The sequence below is a fragment of the Corvus moneduloides genome, chromosome 1 (assembly GCF_009650955.1).
Source record: "Corvus moneduloides isolate bCorMon1 chromosome 1, bCorMon1.pri, whole genome shotgun sequence".
Lineage (NCBI taxonomy): Eukaryota > Metazoa > Chordata > Aves > Passeriformes > Corvidae > Corvus > Corvus moneduloides.
The window spans coordinates 135210637-135236511 of NC_045476.1; the positions used below are offsets into that span (position 1 = coordinate 135210637).

General features: G+C 41.0%; 1 protein-coding gene and 1 long non-coding RNA gene across 7 annotated transcripts in view; one reads left to right on the plus strand and one right to left on the minus strand.

Annotated features, from left to right (window-relative positions):
* Positions 1-1518: 1518 nt before the first annotated feature.
* Positions 1519-19667, plus strand: LOC116453129. Of its 2 annotated transcripts, XR_004243687.1 has the most exons (4): positions 1519-2435; positions 2775-2846; positions 5007-5159; positions 15429-19667. It is a non-coding gene; the product is annotated as an uncharacterized LOC116453129 (long non-coding RNA). The 2 variants fall into 2 exon arrangements; XR_004243686.1 differs by lacking the exon at positions 1519-2435 and having other exon boundaries at positions 2442-2846; positions 9420-19667.
* The window catches only part of PAG1 (phosphoprotein membrane anchor with glycosphingolipid microdomains 1), a 112428-nt gene continuing 102105 nt past the window's right edge, over positions 15553-25875 (minus strand). For 4 of the 5 annotated variants that reach the window (XM_032128242.1, XM_032128227.1, XM_032128233.1 and 1 more), the window contains one exon: positions 24634-24984. In XM_032128242.1, the coding sequence (XP_031984133.1) occupies positions 24634-24984 (351 nt within the window). Of the gene's footprint in view, positions 24985-25875 lie in introns of all 5 variants that reach the window. The other variant, XM_032128211.1, reaches the window with a different exon arrangement.

The following is a 25875-nucleotide window of genomic DNA, read 5'->3' on the forward strand; positions in this document are numbered from 1 at the left end:
GAATTTGCAGAGGTAACAATTACAAAGAAAATACCTAGCTGCTCCTTTCAAAATGAACAAAGATCAGGCACTCTGAAAAACACAAATATTACAGGACCCGTAAAACTTCTTTCAGACTCACTTTTACATGGAAACTCCTTTGTAAATCTTGCAGAAGCAAGAAAAAAAAAGACTACATAGCTGCCAGTAAACACCAGCAATAAAAATATATTTACACCAATGAATTAAGCAATGGGTACAATTTTATTTTGATCATCTTGCTACCTAAGATAGTATCGTTTTATTTGCATGAATTCTCTCTTGGAGATTAATACTTTCCTTTGAAAAAAGGCACTCCACGTTTTTTTGCTTGCATACCACACTGACATCAACCCTAAAGGCTCTAAGACCACTAACCAAAATTTAAGGGAAACACCAGAAAGCCATATAACTTGAGGATCACCCACACCTCAAAGATTCCTTCCTCTATCAGCTGCAAGCCAGTTCACTATCTGGAGAGGTAGGAGACATTTTCTGTGTTGTACATATTTCTATTTTCTAGTGAGCGCAGTGGTTCATAAAAGTTAATTTTTTGGTGCTGGTGGAGTTTTTTGTTTGGTTGGGTTTGTTTGATGTTTTTTCAGGGAAGCTCCCTGAAAAAACTGAAGTTACTCTGGAGGTTCTCCTTCCAGTCAACTCCTTGGGAGTGTCCAGAAAAATGGACAGTTTTGATGGTCCGTTTTTCCCTAAAAGGCTGAACGAGACGACTCCAGACTGTTTGTTCCGCTGTACTCGTCCGTCCTCCTTCGGGATCAATCTGTCCCGTTCTCCATGGGGAAGGAAACACGGCTGACCTCTTCCTGCCTCTCCCACCCTTCTCTCCTCCATGAAGAAAAATCCCGAGTAAACAAACAATTCGCACACGCTCGGAGCTGGACGAGCACAGCTGAAGCGGACTGGCACGGGAGCGGGCTGTCCCCGCCAGGACCATGCCCGTCGCTGTCACGCCGCAGCTGACGGCCCGCTCTCCGCACCACCGCCGGGTGCTGAGGGCCGGCCGAGCTCCGGCACCCCCGCTCCGAGCTCCCGCAGCCCCCGCTCCATGCTCCCGCCCGCGATCCTGTTCGGCTTTTCCCTCGGATTCCTGCTGCTGCCGCCGGCGGAGCACGGCCCGTAAACACGCGCGGCGGGGCCGCCGTGCCGCCCGGCGGAGGGGGGCGGGGAGCGCGGCGGCGGCGCCGGGATGCCCCCGGCCCCGCCCGGCCCCGCCCGGCCCCTCGGAAGGGGAGGCCCGGGGGCTGGGCCCCGAGAGGGAAGGAGGGCCGTGTCCCGGCAGCGATGGTGCCTGCGTATTTCCTACGCGGTGGCGGAGGCGGGCGCTGGTCCCGGCTGCGAACACCCCCCCGCCAGCAGCCGCCTCCCGTCTGCCTCCGTCCGTGGGCCCGTGCGGTTCGGGCTCTGCAATGATCGGTGCCACAGCCGGTTATAAATAAACACCGTAAAGCCCCCGCTGCTTACACGTCGGAGGGTTGTGTAAGACTTTCGGCTTCCTTAAAAAAATGTCCAAATAAAGGCACTGTAATCTTGCTCTGTGAGGGGGAAAAAAAGTTTAGAAACTTTTATACAAGAGCTCAGAAATCGGCAAATGTGTAAAGTGACCCAAAGTTGGGTCTGTCCCATCTCATGATTGTTGAGCTAAAATTGATGACCAGGCACCACGTGAGGTGAACGTGGTGGGAACAACTTGTACTCGAGCAGTTACCTGCTTACGGGCACAATACAAGTGCAAGCGTGTACTACTAAACACCTAGTGGGATTTGGGTACAGTACACATAATGTAAAATGCAGTCAAGGTCGCAACTAATAGCTGTGGCAAGTTCAATTCAACTGCAGGAACCCCCTTGGGAAACAGGAAAAGGTCTTAAGTTCCATGTACTAAATCTCACTCATTTCTCTTCCGGGAGATTAGGGGTTTGGTTTTGGTTTCAGAGGGAAGATGCAGTAAAACAAAAACTGAATTTTGAAGTGGTGGTGTTTTAAGCATTCTCTTGTGATTATCTTTTCAACTGTAATGTTTTGGCTCGAATTTCTAAGTCTTTTTAATTAATTTTTATTGTTTCTAAATGGTTGGGCTTTGTTTAGAAACACTTCAGCTGCTCTGTTCTGCTGGCTGCCTTTGGTAGAGGCATGTTGTATTTGAATCTATGATTTATGTAAGCAAAAAGAAAATCTTGCACGTACTAACTTGTTACTAAATGCAAAGGGTTCTTTTCAAGTTTTTATAGAACAAATTTATTTGTGTGTAATTTTTTTTTTCAATTTGAATGAACTGTCAAGTCAGGCTTGATTGTGGGAGGAGTGGAGCAGCAGGGAAGAGCAGAGCAGAGGGAGAAGACAGCACAAGTCTTCCTGGAGGCTTTTTGTCCTACTGGTATTAAAGATATTTGGCCAAAAAGGTGCTAAAGCAATGCACAAGTTTGATGTAGATGGCAAGATAAAAGTGTTTCACTTGAGCTACAGCCTAATGAAGCATCTACTGCCTTGTCTGAGTCAGTGATTTGGATCATGTTACTTGGATAAACACAGTCTCGAAGTGGAAAACAAAGGCAGAATGAAGCAGCTCAGGGAAGCACAACAGAAGAAGAGTGGAAGGGCAGGGGGATCAAGTAGTAAGAATGGGAGGCTAGCCCCAAGGCAGTGAATAATAGCAGAGATGTTGATGAAACCAAGAATTTTATTTCTAATACTTATTTCCTCACAATGTTTCCTTGAACACAACTCTTCTTCATGGACAGCTTAATGGTACAGAGGAGAAGAGGACTAGACGCTCTTGTGAAAGAGGCTTGGGATGATTACTCATGACACAGGTAAGTGTACTGAAGATACCTGATACAGCTGTTGTTAAAAGTTTGGATTGTTTTCCTTTTGTGTCTCTATTTCATGATCACATTGCTCTTTGTGCTGCTCAGTTCAGCTGTCTGCAAAACCCACATTTAGGAGACTTGGGACCTAGATTACCATTTTCCTCAAGTTCTTACAGAATAACAACATTGATTTTAAAGGAGAATGAAACTCTTCTGCCACAAAGCATTAGGTGAACATCCTGCTACATGAATTATTATTTTGAGTGTTTTAATTTTAATAACTAAAGTGTAGCATAATTTTTTCAAAAAGGAGATTAGTTAACTGACACCACCTAACCTTGCTAGTTATCTACAAGTAGATTACAGAGAATGATACTCCTTTGCACATGCATTTTGCAAATGTTCTCCTGGTTGTACCCTTTATTTTGCAAATTTCAGACATTGAGATGAAGGGTCTATAATTTCCTAGCTTGCCTTTCTCTTGGAACACTGGTGCTGCACTGGCACGCATCCACTTTGCTGTGACTTCGTTTGAATACAGCAAATTCTTTATTATGATGAACAAAGGGTTGCTCTCTGGTCTGCTTTGAATCTCAGTCTGCTCATGGAGATTAGTGGGTTTTGAGCAATGCCAAGTCACTAAATATCTCCGCTTCACTGATCTCAAAGACATTTGTGACAAGGGATTTAGTAGTCGTTTTCATGCATGTTCTTGCCTTTGAATGGATAATACCTTAGTAGTTCTGCTTCCCATTGCTATTTGATTCTCCATTTCATTCAAAAGGGTTTAAATTCAAAACTTCTCTTTACTCATATGTTGTTGCTTTGAGATACATAAACACGTTTGTTTGTGGTTTTAATCCTTGAATACAACTCCCCTTCACTTCTTTGCTTTTATTTGCAATTTGTGGTGTATTGTCATTCATGTTAGTAAGAAGTACCTTGTGGCTAAACAATGCCTTACATTGATGTTTATAATATTGCTTCTACCAGTGCATTGAACAAAACCATGTATAATAAAGCAGGATCCTGAAATGACAGATTTTAAATTTTCTCGAAGACTGGTGGTCAGCCTTTTTTTCTTTCCTGAAAATTTCTTAAGGAGTATTACTTTATCTTGATGTATGAGACAGAAAGTGATAAACCCTTAAAAAACACTGGCTTAAATTTTCCAGAAGCGGACAGATTACAAAAGCCTTGTGTGGCTGCCAGGTCAAGCTGTAGACTGCGCTTTTAGTTGTTCCAGGAGAACAGCAATTAATCTCCAACGCTGAGTATGATTTCAGAAAATGGATGAACACAGTGAATTCCTTATTAAACTAAAGAAATTTACTAAGCCAATTTCCTTACAAGAGTAAAAGCAAAAGTGTTCAGAGTTCAGTTTACAGAAAATTCAGATCCACCAACACAGAAATAGGTAAGAGAAGTATTAAGGAAGGCTGAAAACACCCCAAATAGACCTTGGTGGTAGTTTCTCTACAATGAAGTTGCTCCTACTTCAGGATTTGGCTGTTGTACTCGCAATCCATGCACAGCAAAGGATATAATTTATTAATAGTATTTCAGAAACTTTTTCTATGTCAATCTTTGAAGATTTGTCCTACTCAGTATCTTTACCTGCATTCGAAAGGCCTGTACTGTTCTCTGAAGTATAAATTTCTACTGATGAATCCAGTGGATCAGCCAGGGCCTTTGCTTTTGTACATAACACACTCTGACATCAGCAACACAAAAACAAAGTGGGTGGCATCAAAACCTTTCAAGAAAGCTGTGTCAGTGCTGTGCTACACTCACAGCAATAAGCCACAAAGAATGTGTTTAGGTGGAGCAGCCTGCCTGAAAGAATTGCTGTCACTTCTCGTGCTCCAAGTGCTGGATCAGCCTGAGGTGTGAGCCACTGATCACTTCCACCTGCTGTTCATGATGTTGGTCAGGAAAGATACCTGGCTTCAAGCTATTAGATCTAGGGCAAGGTTTCACCAAAGGCAGTGTCTGAACTGCCACCCAGCAATGCGAGGTCACCTTGCATCATTACTTGCCCAGGGATGTAGTAAATCTTGCTTGGTGGGATTTGTATCATTGTAAAGTATTAAAAAAAAGGCTCTTGTTTTTGTACTCAAATAGACATTTCGCTGCAGTGTGACCCTGGTCTTTGCTTCTCAGGTAGCCACCTCCAGCTCTTCTTACCAGACCCAGGGTTTCCACATACCTGTTTCCAGCTGTGCTTCACAGGGATCCCATGGCCTTTACAGATTTACATAGCTTCAGCATCAATGGAGTTAAAACATCTTCCAGCTGTCAGCATTTCCACCCCAGGTAAAAAACGCAGACCTCTAATCCCGGAGTTCTAATCACGTTCCAACCATCTTGATTCCGGTGTTCTGATCTGGCCTGAAGATGCCAGCAATGGCAAGAGATAGTACTATATTGCTGTGTTTCTTTTTGCATGTTTTGCAAGTTTTGCATGTAGACATGTACCAACAGGTGCTGGGCCTGTAGAAATTTTCCCATTGATCAAACTTGAATTCCGTTCACAGTTACAGTGAGGGAAGCAGCTTCCAATGCATGCCCAGAACATTTGCTTGATAATGAAGAAATTTGAAACCTGTCCTTGAAACTTGGTAGTACTAGATGAAGCCAGAAGGATTGTTACTGAATCTGCCCAAAATTCCCACTGCTGAAAAGAGCAAGATGATTGAATAAAAGGCAAGATTTTCCAGTTTGCCTGTCAGCAATTATGAGGAACAGGAGATAACGAAGAAGAAACTAATGGCAATAATTTCCAACCAGAGTGAAAAAAACCCCAAAACAGTGCATGGTTCATCACAGGGCTAATACTCTATAATGATTAATGATTCTGTAATCAGAGCCCACATAGAGAGAAACAGGCTCCAAATTAAATGGTGTATTTCACAAATGGTTTGGAATTGTAATGCAATGATCAAGAATTTGCAGAGAAAGACTTTATGCCCCTTTATAACAAGCTGCAGTGCTTCTAACAGAAATAATTAGGGTTCTGACAATGTATTTGTTTGAATGAAGGATTGAGTTTGACAATAAAAAATAGCCTGTAATCTGCATGTCACATGCGGCTTTCTGCTGACACAGATCGTCATGGTCTAGTGCACCAGCGTTCACAGCAAATTAGTCTCAGTTTTACTGTATTCCTCAACCACACCAAGTGGTACCTAGAGAAATAAACTTGTTTTACCATGTCACTGCTAAGTGGATAGCTCTTACAACTGAAAAATCACAGAATGATTCAGTGATAGACTTAAAATAAATGTCTCACTATGGTTTAACTTTCTTTTTTAGACTTAGTAGTAAGGAAAAAGGAGGAGGAGAAGGAGGAGAAATCCATTTCAGTTTTGCTTTTGAAGTCCCCAGTTTGGCAGGCCACTGGCTTCCTCAAGCAATTCACTGCAATTCCTTCCTGGAAAGCTTCATCCTCTCTAAAGCAAAGCACCACTCTTAGCTTTCCACAGAAGAGGAAAGGTTAGTTCTGGTTGCCAAACTGGACTAACGTGAGCAAACACGGACCAAAAAGTCCATGTCAATTGGAGCTAAACAAAACAACTCTTCTTTTGGTCAAACTCATCTATATCCAGCACATGGGCAGATCAGCCATGCATCACACACAATGCCTGTGACACCTCCAGGAAACACAGGGTCTGTTGCAGCCTTTCAGAAAATTTGAGTTACCCATGAAGTTTTGGATGTATCTTGCCTGGGTTCCACACAGCTTATGTACATGTTCTGTTTGGGAAATCCCATGGGCAGCAGCCCTGATTCTTTCTAATGTTAGGTGTCACAGTGCAGCTGAGCTCTTTCTTCAGGCAGTCTAAGATGCTCTACAAGTGCCACTTCTCAGAGGTCCTGAACACAGTTTTTCAGCAGCTCGTCAGAAAACTGGACAGTGTTATTAACCATCTCTTAAGCAACTGATAAATAGAAAGGGATCCTACATTCTGTGATGGCTTGTGTTATCATACAGTCAATCAAAACACCATTTCTGAGTTACTTAACCATTTTTGGGGCCAGCCTAATTGTTTCAGATCTAGGGAAAGGTAATTCCAGCAATTACTATTTTTGGGCATTCAGAAACTGTTTGCAGAGAAGCCTGAGTCTGTGCTCAGGTTGGGGCAGTCCTTACCAGTGGCATCCATACTAGTGAGAAATTTAGAAGCTTTGTTAATAGCTTCTTTTTTCTCTCTGTTTTAATAATGATTTGTAACAAATTTTCTAGCTGTTAAATATGTGACAGAGTTCATGTCCACTTGTGGTGGTGCATTTCAGTCAGATTTTTCACTAGTGCTGGGAAGGTGTATGTTAGCATGTGGAGGAGATGAGACACCCATTCACAAGAGCTGTGTTTCTTGGCTAACTTTTACACCAGTCTGGTTATGACAAGAAATGAAAATGTGTCTATGCAGTAGCTATCAGTGAGGCTTTCAGTGGCTGTCCCCAGGCTTGCAGGAATGAGCATGTGACAACTGTGAAAAGGGGCACAGCAAAGGGTGACACAAGCTCCTGTCTATTGGCTTCTGATTTTGATAATGAAGCTAGTAGGGAGAATTTGCAATATAACTGTATGGTTCAGTGCTTCAAGGATTTTCTTTCAATATTATTTTGTGCAAGTTTTTTTCTTGAGTCTCCTTTGTGTTATGCATATACACTTGCATGCACATGCCAGATTGTCTGCTCTGTGTGTGATGGATTACATGGCTGGGGGGATGCTGGGCTGTAGCCACCTACCAAGCCATCTTTGAGGGTGAGGGAACTGACAATAAGAGCACTCCCCATTGCTTCACTTTTTGCTTGTTTCTCCACAGTGGCCACATCACAGTGAGATGTTGTATTGCTTAATCCACTCCAACAAAAGTTTAATAAGAGTCAAAAAACTCTTGTTTTTGTCCTGTGACCATATGGCCCTCCCAGGTGTGCATCAAGTATGGGAGACAGACCTTTTGTGGCAAACACGAAGATGTAATGGTACAAAGTGCTTCTATCCCCTGTTAGCTCCCAGATGTGGCCAGCCACACATGGCTGCCCCACAAAAACAGTTTCCAGCTACTGCAACCAAAAAACTCTCCTTCCAATGCTAAAATCAGTGGTCTCAGGCATCTTGGTAGCAACAGTGGCTGTGACTGCAGTGAGCTCAGCAGACCCAAAGTGAAATCTGGGCAGCCACCATGGCCTACCCTAAAGTCACAGAAATTAGAGAAATATTTTCAGTTCCAAATTTGCACAAATGAAACAATCCTTTAAAATTTAATCCAAGGAAGTACCTACTGTGCTTTTGACTTGTCCTGAGTGTTTAATGCTCTCATGACAGTTTTAGGACTAGAGACAAATTTGAGGGGTGTTGAGCCAACACTTTTCACACATATTCCATTTATTTACATTGCAGCTTGTTTTGTACGTTGCCTACAAAATTATGCTTCATAGAAGAAAAGCCTGGCAACACGAGGGAAATTGTTGTAAACAACCAGAGTGAACACTCCAGTTTGTGTACAATAGACATGCTAGAACTCAAAATAGCACCAGAGGAAAAAAAAAACCAACCTCCCATAACAAACAGTAAGAACATTGTTTGTTTTTAAGAAACACTGAGCTTTGTTTTCAGTTTCTAGATTAAGCCTAATTGCCAAAAATGCCTTTGTTACTGCCTAAACCAAACTCAAGTTGGGAAGCATAGTCAATAATTATTTCAATTAAGAAGGTACTGTCAAAAACCTAAGGGTGGGAATACTAGAAGTGAACAGTTGTTCAAAATTAAGAGCCTCATCTTCTCCCTATCCTTTGCCTCTATTTTTTTCCTCAGGTATAGAAATTGCAGCTTTAATGAGCAGCAGTAGAAACTGAGTTTCTGAGAAAAACTAAGTTCAAAATTGAGAGCTTTTTGGCATCAGTCTCCCTCCCCCTCTTTTTGAGATCCTTAACACATGCCAAAGTTTTCCTCTTAACGCTTGCCAGGGCTATTGAAGGCTGAAGTCACCATTTTGAACTTAAAACCTCCCGGAACTCTGAGACATCTGCATGGAGGGTGCTTGCTGCCCTGCATATCTGCCAGAACCCAAGACTGAAATGTTAATAGCTTTGCAATCTTAGAAATGAACATTATTCCGACTGCATTCTGTCTTCCATCGTTTTTCTTTCCCTTTTGGCTCTTCCACCCCATCAGGCACAAACAATAGAGTTTCATGTACCCTGCAGTACCCACCTTCTTCCCATTAGGAACACAACACTTGGCAATCTTCCTGCATGGCCAGGCTGGTCCAAAATTGTCTCTGGGACACATGCCTTCTTTTGTGGTCACTGGAGTGAGGGGTATGTCCCTTGCAGAACAAATATTACTCAGTAAAAGAGCACGAACGGAAGCTGTTCACTAGTGGCTGTTCCTACAAGTGGATGCGTGTTGTATAAACAGTAGGTATGCTAAAGCTGTCCAAGCCCATGGATTCTGGGGATTGCCTCTCTTCTCATCCTTTTGCTACTGAATCTGTTCATCAGGGACAGAAATGAGTTAGGGAATTAGGCAACTCAATGGCAAGTTTTTTATTTCTGCCCCAACAGGGAGTGCAATTCATGAATTAAATAGCCCCAAGAAACGCTATGAGGGGGCCCCAAAACCTACATACAAGGATGAGAAGAGCATTTGAAGATCTGGACCCTGTGGAGAACACTGATGGATTCAGAGCCAGTTATGCCAAGGGCTTCCAGCTGTCTAGGAAAAAGAGAACATTTTTTATGTATTGTGAGGAAAGGCAAACATGTAACAGCACTTATTTGATAGGCCTTTGGTGTCAAATCCTCAAGCTGGGTGTAGTAACATGGCAGATGTTGGCAAAGTCTGTCTGGTGGAAATTCCTGTAATTTTTTCATCTGCCTTAAATTATCTCTCTCTCTGTGAAGAATAAGTAGCAAGAACCCCTTGTGATGTGATAGCACTCTCATTCTGTTTTTGTTGCAAATGTACTTTACAGAGGAACAAATGAATTAGCTTCATCATGAAATTAACTACACTTCAGATGGCACTTTTTGGCTCTCAGTGCTGCAACTTTCTTCTTCCTGCAGTATGAAAATTGCATGTGCATCACTGGAGACAAGTCCCTCGATGCAGTTTCTGTTGTTATTGCTGCAATACCAGAGGGAAATCTGGAGTTCAGTGTTACCCATGAGAGATGTCCTGGTCTGACAAGATCTTAATCTTAAATGAGTTCAAGCACTCCTCTGAATCAATTCTGAATGTGGCCTAAAGTGTACACAGCACTTTACATTTCCCACCATACTATAATGGAGATGACACATGCTTTAAAGTGTTGGATTTATGCAGATTTGCCAAGAGGGCAATGGTGCACAAATAGAGATGTTTTTAACTGAAAGGACCTGTGCTCCCCATACGGATGCAGTCGTGGTTGCTTAGTCTCTGAATGGAGTTCATATTGCACTTCTCCAGAAGAGAATATGTGCTAAGTATTTCTTCAGGATAATTTTTTCATGCTACAAGTAGTAGTTGTCATCTCACCCAACACACAGGTTTCAGGACACAAGCTGTCAGAACATTCTGTAATGGTTTGTGTCTGTGAAAGATGACTGCTGGGAAGTACCTGCCTATCCTGCATTGGGTGGGCAAACCCTTAATACTGTCCTCTGTGTTCCTCAGTGACTACCTCAAGCAGTTTGTTCTTAGTACATTGCCTGTTGGAGACTCCTTTGAAGTCACCTAACTCCATTAGTGGTGCAGGGGACCCAAACACTCAGCTCTTACTTTGTGGTAACCATCTAGAAGCCATAATAGCCTCACGAGTATCCTCCATACATGTTAAAGTGTTTTGGGGTTTTTTTTTTTGAACGCAAACAGAAAGTTGCTCAGCTTGGGTCCAAAAAGGAATAATTTGTATTTGGAAGGGGTTTTCTTAGATTAACCTAAAATTAGTTAATGTATTAAGAACATGCCTGTACAGCCACCCCAGGCACCAATATAGTGATTTTGGTTTTTATTTTGTCATATATGTGGCTGAAAGGTGCAGGATAACCCCTAGGCCATGTTCTCTTCATGAAGGGGTTCCTCTTGCTGTAGCACTTCATGGTGGTGCCTCCAGCTCACACATTTCCAGTGGGAGAGTTCTCTCTCCCAAACTCTCGTTCTGTGAACCACACAACTGCCCATAAACAACCTGAAATCTTTCTGTCTTGAGTTTCTGGCCAATTTTCACTATATGCCATTGCTCGGACAATTCCAAGTGGAAAAGTGCATAAGAAGAGCTTTGAAAAGGGGAGTTACGTGATCTCAAACCAGCGATTCTCTGTCTTCTCCTCTCCCCTTGACAGCCATGCAAACACATAGCTAAAGAAATACACCCACCTATTTATCTCCCTTATGTGGGGTAATTACCTAGGGTGTGGCCAAACCACAGCGCTGGTGCAGAGACACACGAGCTCCGTCTGCACGGGTTTGCTTGGTTCTGTGCAGGCTCATTAGCTGAGGCTTGGAGCCGGACCTGCAGCGCCAAGGCTGGAGCTGTGCTGAGGCAGCTTAGGGGATGTTACCCTATATGTCAGAGCTGACTGTATATTCTGGTAACATGGGCTGCAGAAGCAGGCTGTGCCTGGGCTCGGAGGCTTGCCAGACACCACGTGTATTGGAGAGCACTGTAGGTGAACCCAGGAGGACCCTACTGGGAATTTGGGAGCCATGAAAAAAAGTAATCTCACTGTCCAGAGTTTCACAAAAAACATATTACAATGAACTACAGAGAATGGACTTGACTCCCACTCATCTCTTTGCACTCTTCTGCCCAATGAGTATTTTAGCTGCAAATTATAAAGGACAGGATCCTTGTCGTCTTATCTTTCCACTTACCAGTCTTTACAGTGTCACCTACAGATGCGTCACAGACAAGTGGCAATCAGCATCTTTCAATCATATACCAAACCTTCAAGTGTTATCTAAGCTGCAAAAGCTGGACGGAAAGAAACCTCAGATTTACAAATATCTTCACATACTTCATACAGTTCTGTGCTATTTTTTATGCTTACAACTACTGAGACAGTTTCTGTGGCCAAAAAACCCCACACCTGACCAAGCAATTAAAGTCATTGCAAGTAAGGTCACAATACTACTTTTCCACAAAAATCCTCTTATTTGGTGAATGAGGTGGCTGGATGGGATCTGCTTGAAAGAGTCCAAAGGGATAAGGCTTTGGTGGGATTCAAGAAAGCTGATTGATATTCAATCTTCACCTCCTCCAAGGTCAACAGGGTCCATCTTAAGGAGCAGGAAGTCAGGCAAAAATGCTGGGAGACCTGCATGGATGAACAAGGAGCACCTGGCAAAATGAAAACACAAAAATGAAGCATATAGAAGGTGAAAGCAGGGACAGGAGACCTGTGAAGGATCTAGAGACACTGTCCAAGCAGGCAAGACGCAGGAAAGCCAAAGACCAACCAGATTTAAATCTGGTGAGGGGTGTCAAAGCAACAAGAAGGCTTTCTGTAATTGTATCAGTCACAAAACAAGAACTAGGGAAAATGTGAGCTTGCTGCTGTTGAAGGTGGCAGGGGCCCTGGTGACACAGGACATAGAAAAGGCTGAGGTACTGAATGGCTTCTTCACCTCAGTCTCTACCAGGAAAACCTGCCTTCAGCAATCCAAGGACCTGGAGACAGAGGGAAAGCTTGAAGCAAGGAACATGTATCTGTGGTGGAAGAGGATCAGAATACTTAAGCAAACTGGACATGGACCCCAGTGGGACGCACCCAAAAATGCTGAGGGAACTGGCTCATGTCATCGCATTTTGATTATCTTTGAATGATCATGATGACTTGGAGGGGTGCGTGAAAACTGGGGAAAAGTTAATGTCACTCCTATCTTCCAAAATAACCTGAAGGAGTACCCAAGGAACTAATGTGTTTCAAAGACAAGCTACTGATAACTCTCTTCTCCAGCCTGTGACAGCCTCAACCCTCTAACCCAGGAACAGCACAATGCTGGTTCTGCTGCTGGCTTGCAAGATTCATTATATTACTTGGAGCAGCAGCTGTTTGCTTCCTTCAGAACCCGTCCAGACTTCATTTTGCCCAGATCCTTTTTTTCCTTTGTACTTTGCTGCTGAAAATAAGCTGCAGGTGAGAAAGTGGAAAGACCTCTGAATGCTAGCTTGAGTGCAACCTTCAAGTATCTGCTGGACAAGGTTTGGCTCTCTGCTGGTTGACATGCAAAATAGGTGCAGCCTTAGAAAGTTCAGGTTCATGCTTATTTGTTTGTTTTTACAGGCTCCCATAATTTTCCAGAAGAATTAAGGAAAGAAAAACCAGTGACTTTTAGGATAATCTTTTGTAGCTCAGCCAACCCCTTAACAGAATTTTGTGACAGAAAGGAAAAACAGAATGCTAGCCTTAGAGTTTTGTCCTTGCCAGAATCAAGGATTAACTACATAAATGTGGAGCATGTATGTGGTTTTTCAAAAGAGGTGACACAAACCTTTTGCATAATGGAAATAGTTCATCAGTCCAAATTAGAGATTGCTACCAGATCTTCTTATTTTTATTTCATCTTGTGGCAAACTGAAATCCTTAATAATAGTAATGATCCTCGTTATTATTATCTGATATTATCCTAATAATCCTTAATTACAGTAACTGATGATGGGATTTACATGCCATTTCAGTCACATCTGTAAATACGCAGATCTTGACTTCTTTGGTCAATAAGCTCTTTAGCAGGAGCTGTTTCAGAAGAATCTATTGTAGCTGTAATATGCTTTCTAGCACCACGACACACACAGGATCCCTGTTTTCTGCCTGAACTGACAGTTTTCTGTTCTTGCCTATCAGTCCTTCCACAAAGGCTGCACAGAAATTCCAGTTGTGTGAGTTATATGAAAGGTCAATCTCATTTATGTAATAGCCAACTGAGAAGAAGTAGAGCTAAAGTATCTTGCCAGCGACAGTGCTAGGAAGATCATGTCACTGTGGTTTTGGGCTTTTGAAACAAATCTGTCGACTCATTTTCTACAAAGCAATGTCAAGCCACTCTTTAGCTCCAATGCTTTCTAGTTCAATGTAATGCTATGCTCCATGGACACAGGATGAACTGTGAGCCTTTGAGTGAATATGTACCCAATTAAAATGAATTATCAGCCACACTTCACAGGACTAATTCTGTTTTAAACACCAGGTGTCACTGCAGGATACTCCTGATTCCACACCGAGCTCCCATTAGGTTAAAGCTTTACGTTTAAGTGATGTCAAAGCTCATGGAGAACAAAGATGCTTGTACTTTGTTCCCAAGTGTGTGCATGCAGCTAAACGATTAGCCAGAATCTGGGCAAATTATTCAATATTTCAGCCAGCCACTTTATAGTTCTGTGTGGTTGGCCTCAAAGCTGAAACTAACCATAGTAATAGAGTGATTTTATGGCTGATAGCAACTGTTCAGAATGAAGAATCAAAAAAATTATAAAAATCTGTGAAACAGTTCTCTTGATAATAATGCTGCATACATTTTTTTCAGAAGAGCAGCCCGTATTGGATAATATTCAGCAGTTACTTAATAAAAAATTTGTATCAAATTGCATATTTTGCAGCTTCTTGGCCCATGAGCAAATGTTCAGTAAAAAGCAATCTTCTTTTACACTTGTCAGATCCTGAATGATTTTGCACACGAAATACTCCTTATTTTTACAAAATCTCTATTTGTCCTATAATCTTGTATCTTCTGAGTATTAAAATATACTTACCTAGATTAAACATAAAAGAGCCATCACTTCGACAGTGAACAGATACTACTTGTCTGTCTCTGTCTGATTTCCTCAGCCTCCCAGCTTGGCATAACTAATCCCTGTCTGCACTGTGAATTTTCCAGGAACCTGTTCATCAGTAACTACTTAGTATTAAATGGGTAAAGCTGCTCTTTTCCTATCTGTAATTAAAGATAATGAGGAGGAAAGTGCAAGTCATGGAGAATGCAAGCCCCAAAAGGTTAGGTACTATTTTAGCCTCATGCTCTAGTGTACAAAGAAGCCTTGTTCCAGTGACATGCTTAAAAGATGACATTTCTTTGTGTTAGACTTACATGCAGAATCTGTGTTACATATTCAGCAGTGGTCCTAAGTCACCTGCCTCCTGAAAGGCTTCAGGATGCTCTTAAAGTACTTCTACACAAATGAGAGTCTTGCTATTGGCAGAGCAGTGCAGGAAATGGATGGGGAACATTATCTAGAGAGCATCTCTAACAAAGGAAAAGGAATCAAATGCCATGGCAATTTCAGAGGATGATCTATAGGGCTGGTAATTGCAACTTTAAAAATGCTGAAAGCTGCACAACTTTCAAAGGCTCAAACCCAGTATTCTTACCTGCATTACAGAGCGTAGTGCCACTACATTCATGGGAGTCCCTGCTTTAGTCAGAGACAATTTAAAATTGGTGCTGTTGTGTGCATGCTTGAATCTTGACAGGATTGTGCCTTTGGGAGGAGGACTAAGGTGCTATATATCACAAAGAAGTCTTAGTAGTTCTTGTCAGATAATGAAATCAGCACAAAATGCCCAGAACAAACAAAATTCTATAAAATTATGCAGGTTTTAACATCTGCAGGATGAAGTGACTGCAAGGACTGAATAATATATTTGTTAAGAAAACAACAGAAGAGGCACAGCTAAAAATAACCAACCAACCAACCAACCACTAAAACAAAAGACAAACCTTATTTAATGTGGTTTATTCTGTCTGGCTATTGAATTTATATATAGATTTCAATCCAATTAATTTTTCCAGGATTTTTGAATTAAATTAATTTCATTGCAATGTAACATGTTTCCCATTAAACATCATTTATTTACATGGATTTCCAATAAATTCAGAAATTATTTGCAAATATAATAACCAGAGAAAACGGCAGAACCTCTTTTAAATGCTTTCAGAGAATACAGTACAGAATCTTATGATTTTTTTTTTTTGCATATAAACAAGTAAATATTAGGATACTACTGTACATAAATAAAACCTGTATTTTTTATTATTGACCTATGTCCTTACTTTTAGATAACTGCTTCATATGTTTATGTAGCATTTTTAACCCAAAAAATATTTACATAAACTTGTCTACATTTACAGTAAATAACCATAATTGCCTACTGTGCTTTCAGCAGCCAAAAGCTGAATTGGCTATAGAAACATCTGATGAAGATTCTTGGAACAAAGGTATGACTAAATGACATCAACTTGTGTATACTATTACAAAATGTTGAGAGGAATTGAATAGCATTTGTTAATTTACAAAATACAATTTAGTGTTGGATCTGAACTGCTCTAACAGTAGGATAAGCCCTGCAATTACAGTTAAACTACAATTTATGGAATGTACATTCTGCAAAACTACAGTAATTCAGTGTTTGCAGTGGTGTTGATAAAAGCGTATCGATTTCAAACAGGTAGCAAGCCAAATAACCCTTCATGTAGCAAACAAACCTTAGCTAATGCCATCTCCAAAGTCTGCATACATTGACTTCAGGTGTATAGGGCACAGTCACTGAATCACTGAGCTGCTCTCACTGCCTACAGGTCTGAACTGAGTGTATTTAACTGTATCCACTCTAAGATAGCTGGGACAGTTCTAAGCCTCTCTTTTCACAGCTCATACTGGTTTGAGGATGTTTTGCAGTTCTGTGTCAGTGATCAGAGACTCAAATTGTTGTCCAGAAAACACTTTTTGTTGCTAGAACACTGTGTAAGAGAACTTTGCTTGGAGATATTCCAGTAATACATATTTTTTCCATTATAAAACAATGGATAAAATAAACAAAAGTGTCTGTATTTACAAATTATTATCCACTATGTTCTTAGTATGCAGTGTTCCATATGTAAAGCAATTTTATGCTGAAGCTCATATAGCACCCAATTTTAAGTGACTGTTACTGAGGCATGATTTTAATAATTAGCTATTAGACATAATTATCCATATAACTATTTTTTGTTGTTCTTTGTTGATATGACTTTTTTGTTATTCTTTATTCTTTGTTGATATGACTTTGTTGGAAGTCATATCAATTCACTAATATAAAAGAAAGAAAATACATTTCACTGAAAATACAAACAAAAGTACCTATCACTAAACCAAACTTCTAAACTCTTAGGGCCCAATCCTGCAGCCTTGGCTCATGCAAAGAATGCTATTTAAATAAAATAATCCAGTTAGAGTTGGGTTTTTTTGTTTGTTTGGGATTTGCTAAAAACCCAATCAACCCCCATCATGCAAGTCCAGATCTACATATGGTACTTATTTTAGTGCATTTACATTTGTCCATGCTGGGTTTGTAATTGAACAAAAACATGTATTTAGGATTTATTTATTCATTTCAGTTCTGTTGATATAGAGACTTGATAAAAGATAATCCAGCTGCATCATGGTTGGGTGGAGATGACTTGCCCTCGCCTCTCTATGTATAGGGAATACTGAGAAGAATAAACATCTCCCGTGAGACTCTCAGCAACTTGTTTACTGTAACCTTTTCTACTTTAAAAATCTTTTGTAACAGGTCGTCTGTGAGATGGGGGAAGTGCAAATGAAACTTAGCTGTTGTTCCTTTACCTCCTTCTTCCTAGCTGCTGCAGTGGGCTGTACCTGTCTTGCCTTGACAGTGAATGCTCTTTTGTGGGTCTGAAGGTGGGCTCTTAGCACACCTTCATCTAGAAAGACCAGTCAGACTGAGGAGAAGCAGCTCACATCCCCTTCCTTAAGTTAAAGGGGTTGGGACTGTAAAGCAAAGGGCCATTCCTAAGTAGTCATCGCCACAGAGATGAGATAGATGAGATGAGATGAGATGAGATGAGATGAGATGAGATGAGATGAGATGAGATGAGATGAGATGAGATAGGCCCTGCTGGAAATCATGTAGAAAGTCAGGAGCCACCACAGTGGCTCATTCAAAGACCTGTCTGCTGGTAGGATGTTCTGAGGAGACTGGTTATGTGACCTTTCTCAGTCTCAGATGTAAAGAGCAAATTCCAGTATCCTCAGACACGTGAGAAGGAAGGTTCTTGTGCTCTTAGGTGTTTTTTCAACAATACATTTAAACATTGTGACAATTCACATCATATATGTGTCTTTGAATGTCATGTGAGTGCTTGCAAGCTACAGAATTTCTTGCCTTGAAAGTGAAGACCTCCACAGATGCTCTCCATCAGGAGATTGTGATTGCCCCAAAACATCTGACTGAACTCCAGGCTCCTAAATCTCACAGGCACATTTAAAAGGTCCCATTCAGAGGTGTTATGTGATGCAGTTTCTGTGCCCTCTGTACAATTGTCATATTTCACTAAGGACAAAAGAGATACTCAGATGCTGACAGCTGAACATAGTGGGGAAGAGCAGTTTCATAAATAAGAGGGTACTCCACATCCAACCTATGCTGAAAGTTAAAATATGAGTTAAAATTGTTCTTTTTGTAGACATTAGGAATTGAAAACATCAGCACTGTCTCTTTTTTTTTTTTAGCAATAGGATTTGTAAGGTTTAAGCCCCCCTCCCCAATATAACAAGATTTAAAGGACAAGAGTTGGTTATATTGTCTTGTAGTGAACAGGAGGCATTTTGAGATCTCAAATGAAGCATTTTGAAGTCAAGCGATACTTACATACTTTATAAATAATCTAAGCCGGTTGTTGCATTATCATAAACTATAAGAAATAACATGGCTGCTTTCTAAGCAAAACAAAATTTCATTTTGTATTTTCTGTACAAACACATGCCAGTTAAGATTAGCCAATAAATTTGCAGAGACAAAGTCCTTGTCAGACTGTGCTATTATAACAATAAATGAACATCACAAATGAAAGCCAATATTTAGGAATGTGTATGGCAAGAGAGTACCACATACAGTAGTCAAGTGGCTGTGCAATAACAGTGAGCATGTTTACCTTTACAGAATCATCTGTATTTTTAGGCACTTTGCTATCATGTTTGTATGACTGTCCTTCTGGCCAGTTTAAAACAGAAGACCTCCAGAAACAAAACCTCGCAGCTTGAAAAAACAGAACTGTAAGATTTATATTATCCACAGACTGGGCACAGACCAATGGGTATGTAATGCAAAGATAATCTGTGCATTTGCTATGGAAATTGGGGTGCTGGAGCCAAAATATATCTACATTGTGTAGACACTTGCTGACCTTTGGATTATATGTAAATTAAGTTTTATCAATTAATCAGTGGGAACCTTGTATTACAAATAAGTTCTCATCTTTCTGCTGTTCAGGAGAAAAGAACAGTGTCTACTGTATGTGATATCCTAATGCACTCCTGGAAAATCACCACATAGGCAATTAATTTGTTTAATAATTCTTGTAAGCCTTGGATATTTCATGCTGACCCAACCAAGGGGTTTTTCTCTCCTTGAAGAAAGGGAACCCTGTATTTTTAGCTCTGTGATGTTCCATTGGCAGCATTTATCTTTAGCATAACCCTGAACACATGTTGCTTGCTAGCAAGGGATATATATTTTATATTTTTATATATATTTTCTTTTCTGAGGCTGAGATCTGCTCTGGCAATGTCTTCAGCCACAACCATCCCAGAAGAGATGCTACAAATCAACTTCAGCATCAGGGTATGAAATCATATTAACAGTAATTATGTTCCCTGCTCCCAGGAAGAGACCTGCCCTTGAAAGTCTTCAGCACACCACCAAAGGAGCATCTGTCAGGCCAATCATCTTTCTGCATTCTTCTGTTTTGCAGCAGACTACCACACCAAATTACTCGTGAGGCACGTAAAAGCCTTATTCAGGCATACTCCAACCTCAATAAATAAAAGTCATCTGGTTATTTGCCTGAAAGCAAAAGTCCCTCATTGGAGTGTGGTCCAAATTAAAATGTTTGTTGCAGAAGCAGATTTCTTACAGTCACATGGCAAACAAATGTATATGCACACTAGGAGACAGAATAGAAGTCCTTGAGCTGGGCTATGATGTTTCCAGTCCCACAGCGCACAGATGAGAGTCGTGTCTCTAGCTGCTTCCAAGCCAAGCTGCCTGGCCTGAATGGCTGCTTTTAAACACCTGTGTCCCAGCCTAGGCAGGCCTGTCACACGTGGTGACTCCACTCTGGCTGCAGTGAGATGAACAAGAGACAGGGCAGCACTGTCAGCTTTTGTAGTCAAGAGTTGCACAGTTAACGCTAAGTTCTGGGAAGCAGACAATACCAGAGAGAGCACTCTGTGTCACAGCTTTACACATCACTTTTCAGAAAGCACATGCAAACCATTTATCCAGCATCTTATAAAAGCACCATTGAAAGGTTGAACAGAGAGCACCGTGTATACGGAATTGTGTTCAAAACAGCAGACAGGAGCTGTTCAGGGAGCCATGGAGAAGCATGCAGCCCAGAAGCATCCCTGCAGGATGGATTCCTTGAAGGCACGATAGATGAAGGCTTGGAGAACAAGGCAGCTGGTCATCAGCCAGTTGAAACTATGGGGATGGCCCAGCTCTGGGCTACTCATGAATCCCCACACCTACTCATCCCTCACTCCATGGATCCTGCTACATGTAAGCAAGCCTGCAATTTATATTAATAGAAAGACTGAAGCAACTAATTGTTCACAGCTGGCATGAACACCACCTCCCTGAATGCTCACTATTGTAAAACTTAGGTTCTTCAAAAGAAGACTGATAATTCTTATTGCAAAGCTTAGTCATCGTAGCTACATAACTGGGCTTTTTAGTGGATGTTTGAATGACTATTGCTATTGTAGGGCTAACTGAGGTCCAGTACATTAAATGTGTCTCTATAAAGATGTTTCCAACTTGGGACAAGTAAACGTTGGGGTTGTCCCTTTGTACTTTTGAGTTAAACACTTACAGTATGGAAAAGAGTATGGAAGTACTAGCTACTTTGTAGAAAAGGCACTATAACTGATCTAACTGTGGTAATTAGGTACATGCCTGTGCTACAGGTATCTGCAAAGAAATTATTTCTCTGTGACTGAGAAAGTTACTCTACAGTCATGGTAGAAAAGGATGACTGGTTTACATATTGGATTAGCACTGGTTTAGGTATGTGGTAAGAACAACTCTCACAGGAGACACAAATTCATGAAATGTCTGAACTGCATTTCCTATTTTCTACCAGTTCCCAGAGAGAAATCAAAAAGACCTTTTCACTAGTTACATACACATTACAGCTTCCCTTGGCCTTACCGTGGCAATTTGATGTGAGATCTTATTATACAGTTGTGCCAAAAAAAGGAGGCAAAGAAATAGACTGTAAAGCTTCCCCAGAAAACATCACCAGGTAACAAATACTTCATTTTGGATGTTGACATTTTATTTAGGGATATGGTGAAAGAGTTAAAAAGAGCAGTAAAGAGACAAGTAGAAGAGACTCCCTTTTCTTTACAGTCAGATTAATCTCTTTGGGGATTACTGCTGGAAATATCTTTCCATCGAATATATTAATGAAGAGAAAGCATTGACAACAGCCATAAAGGAACAGATTTTACTTCTTAGAAGAGGGAACTAAACCAGAAGCTCAATTCTTTGTCAAGAAATGTAAATATTCACTTAACAACCTTGGACTGAATTCTGAACCATTTTCCTTTAGCATTAGACTACATAATGGAGATTGCAGGGGAGTTATGGACTCCCCTGTACATCCTTATTCAGGAGGGTAATTCTCTTTTGCAGCTCTTAAGTCCAGTGTGTGTGGGTCTCAAGGGTGAGGGCATCCCAAAAGCAGAAGTCCAAAATGTGAACTGCTTCTCCATGAGACTAAGGTCTGATGGACCATTAAAAGGTTGTGACCAGCCTGAGAGACATTTAAACAGGAAGGATTGTGCCACTGCTACAGGACTGCAGACATGGTACCAGCTCCCAGTGCAAGGCTGTATGAGGCAGGTTAAAAACAGAAACCAAAGAAAAAAGAGAGGGGGAGGAAAATTCTTTCATGTTGGAAAGAGGGATGTCTGGGGGATCTCAACAGCAGCTGTCAGAACAGAGGAAAGAAAGGACAGAAGGACTTGTGTCCCTTCCTACAAACCAACATTCTTAATCTGGCTGTGAAAGACAACAGAATGACTGGACAGTCCTCCACCATCCTTTGACCTGCTGGTCTCAATGGAGGCTCTTCTAGAGTGATGTTTGCTTTTCTTCTTCTGCACCTTAAAATTTTACAATCAAGAGTTCAGTGCTGTTCTTTGCTATCGCCTGACATATCTCTATCTTTGAATTGGTCTTGAAATTGAAACTAGTGAACATGGCAAACCTCATGTTCCTGCTGTTTCTCCAAAAGCAGTCGTCCATGTAAAGGGATAACTACTACATCTTGAGATGTATTTGGGAATTTCAGGAGCTGAGGTATGCCTGCCACTAAGCTGCAGGAGTCAGACTGAGGACTACATATATATATATATATATAAACTGGTACCCCTGAGCAAGGAACAGACAGCAAACACATAGTTAAAGACTAAAGAAATTCTCAAGACTTAGCACAACAGATCTTCTGAAACATGGTGCATCTTATCTTTGGCCTTAAACAGGGTGAAGTAGAAGGAGAGAACAGTCAAAGGTGAACTTAATGAATTCACATTCAAGGAAACAGGAACAAAAACTTTTATAAAGGGAAAAACTCCAGAAAGCAAAACCGAAGTCATCCTTAAAAAGCACTGAAGTGGAAGCAAAGGGTTTACTGGAGCTGTCAAAACATGGCAGCATGGTCAAGAACAGGATGGATGTAGATTGGTCTGAACTGCTTCTCCTCCAAGGAAGAGTCATAGACCAAGTGTGCTGCACTGTCGCACAAGGTCAGGATCCATGAAGTTTGAACCACCCTGTGGGCAGAGGCTGCCTGCACACTTGCACTGCTCCTCAGAGCTCTCCTAACAGGCGAGGCTGCTAAATCAGCACACTTCTTTCAGTTATGAAGCGATTTCTAATAAATGTGTGTAACCAGACCTGTGTTTGCTCCTTATAGTACCAAGTCATGTTGAGCCCTGACCAAGGATCCAAGAAGGGCTCAACCTGGTACATCAAAACCCAGCACCAAATGAGCTGAAAGTAAACCTGTTTTGTTTACTACAGAATAAGCCAACCTCAGTTTATGTACTGCTTATTTTGAATTAAAAATAAACTGCTCTTCAAGCACATGCCAGGTATTACATATGTGAATGTTGCCAAGCTTGGACTATAACTTGTACTTGTGTCCAAATTACAAGGGTATGCTTATATACATGGGGATATGTGCACATGCATGTCACACAATGCTGGTTCTCTACTGTTGGACTATTCTTGTACCATTGTACTATTTATTGTACTATTCTTGAAGAAAAAACGTACCAATCTAGTACCTGCTTATTTCATCCAAGCACTGTACTTTGTTTTTCACAGTAACAGAATAATTTGGCATTTTTGAAAAGCCAGTGGCTTTCAAACTGCTTGTCAGAGGCCCAAGAAGGTCTTGGTTGCCCTCCTGCTCCTTTTAGCAGAAGAACAAGGAGGACCAGTGGCTATGACTGACTAAATCCCACTATCTCTTTTTCCTCTTTTTTGCCCTTTGGCAGTGTTCTTTTACATAGACTCCATGATTTTAGCTTAATAACAGCAAGGCATGTTCCATATCCCTGCTCAAGGAGACAGAAAAAGCCAACAAAACAACCCCAAAGCAATTTTCATTTATCTACTTTTGAAATAGGAAAAAAAAATTAAAAAGAAACCAAATAAGGGCCAAATAAAGAATGGGATTCCTCCCATTACAAACCCCAGTAAGTTAATCTACAAAAACTTCAAAGATGAAAAATATGTTGTAAAAAATAAAAATACTATCCACTCAACACAGTACCTAATTTTTTCTATATAGGAAACTAGACAAACATACTAAAATATTTAAGTCTTTAAAAAGGGCAAAATTCTGCAAAAAAATTGCTCCACACTACTAAGGTTAGACTACACATCATGCCAATGCATTCATTTGCACAACTTTTTTCAACATGACAGTGGTCTGGGGTGTGTATGTGTAGGTGTTTATGTCCATTTGAGGGAAACAGTGCAAGAACGCTAAGGGTGACCGTTGCCATTTTAAAGGGATATTTCACAAATAATCAAACAAAACCCCTACAAATACCAGTACACATCTCAAATACTGCAAGTCACATTCTACAGCCCTTGACATTAAAAAAAAAGAAAAGAAAAAAGAAAAAGCCAGCACAATTAATTCAAGTACATTTGGAGTCGGTCCCTTGTGAACTACTGTTGTTTGCACTTTAGTTGCAGTGAATGTGGACAGAGCTCCCCAAAAGACACAGAAGTGAGTGCATCTTCCCCAGCCCTGCAAAGTCTGTGTTGAGGTACAATTATCTGTGGTTTGCTCAACATTGCGGATGCCAAAACTTGAATGAAAAATTATGCTTGAAAAACACTTTGAAAAAAATTACATAAAATAATCTCTTAAAATGAGAAGCTAGTTTTGTGTGAAGGCAGTCTTTTTGGTACATAATCCTATCAGAACGACAAGCATGGCACTCCTTCCCGAATTACGTTTGCCTTGGAGCTAATAATAATAAAGAAACCTTTATGTTGTCCTGGTCATCTTTCTGACCTGACGTACCCTTTCCCATGAGCGTTGATCCACCACCCAAAAAAGCCAGCAGGTATCACACCCTGACTGAAATGTACATTGTTTCTTCACAACTCGTGTTCTAAATGTAGCTTTGTTCCTCGAAAGGAAAAGCACTTCCCTCTCCACGTCTCACTTGTCATTTGAAAGTAACAGTGGGGAAATCTGCTGCCGGAGTAGTTAAAGTCTGGTGAATTCCCTGTGGTGCTGCAAGTCCCCTATGCTCTCATAGTCATTCTCTCCTGAAAGAGCAGTGTGGTTTGTGTTAGGCACGGACAAGGTCCTGTCTTCCTCTTGGCTCACTGACTGGATAGCTTCATAGTCTGGCTCCAGCTCCCCGTTTGGTCTGTCCGCTGACTGAGGCACAGTGGTAGAATTTAGGGTGTTTTCAAAGTCCTTCACACTTGCATAGAGGCCACTGCAAATAGACGGGGACCTCTGAGATGCAATTTCTTGAATACAGGTATAAGGAGAATCCAGTGCCTTGATGGCTTGTCCCGGCTTACTCACCGACGAGTACATGGCTGAGATCTAGGAAAAGGAGATACCAGCTGAGTATCCAAGCATGGCATAAAGCTTGTGCACCAGTCTTGTACTACAACGATGTTGGTTACTTAAGAAAAGACAGGATCTTCTGATAAAAACATATCCTTTCTAAAACGGTATGTTTTTTTCCTTGAAAAAATATAAAAATTATTTCCTACAAATCCTTCCTTTTCTGGCATGCATTTATAAATCGATCTTCTTTCAAAAAAAGAATGTTTTATAAAGTAAGTTTATAAATGTAAAACTTCCTTGAATATAAATCCGTGACAAGAAAATTTGACCTGGGTGAAAGGGAATGGCTTTGTGAGCAGGAGCTCTTGTAAGTTTTGCTATGGTCCTGGAGTCAGTTTGGACTCAGGAGGGGGAGAGGCATCAAAGGGAGGATCAGGTTGAACTGCTGTAATGCAGGAGAAGGATGCTGTCTGATCCTTAGGGCTTTTAAAATTATTATTGTTACTATTTCTAATGGTAGTGGCTACTTTTCTGCTTTTAGAGACACTGCAATAGAAGAATAGTTAATGATTGTCTCTATAGGCAGGACTAAATAGGCACGAACACACGTGAAGACAACATTAAAAATCTGTAGATAAATTACTTACACCAGATAACAGCAAATAGTGCCAATACTGATACGCAAGGTCTTCTCTGTTGGCAAGAAGAGCTGCTTCTCAGGCACTGAGTATCTGAACTTTAGCCTGGAGACTGAAACCTCTCAGCTGTAAACACCAGAAAGGGAGCCAGCATTTCATTCCTAACTCTGAAAATCCCCTCTGGTGAGGTGATACACTTCAACAAGTGCATGGAAGTGGCCCTTCATGAAAAGGTGAGGAGAAGCCCACATCCACACGTGTCCTTCTGCTCAGGGCTTATCTGGGC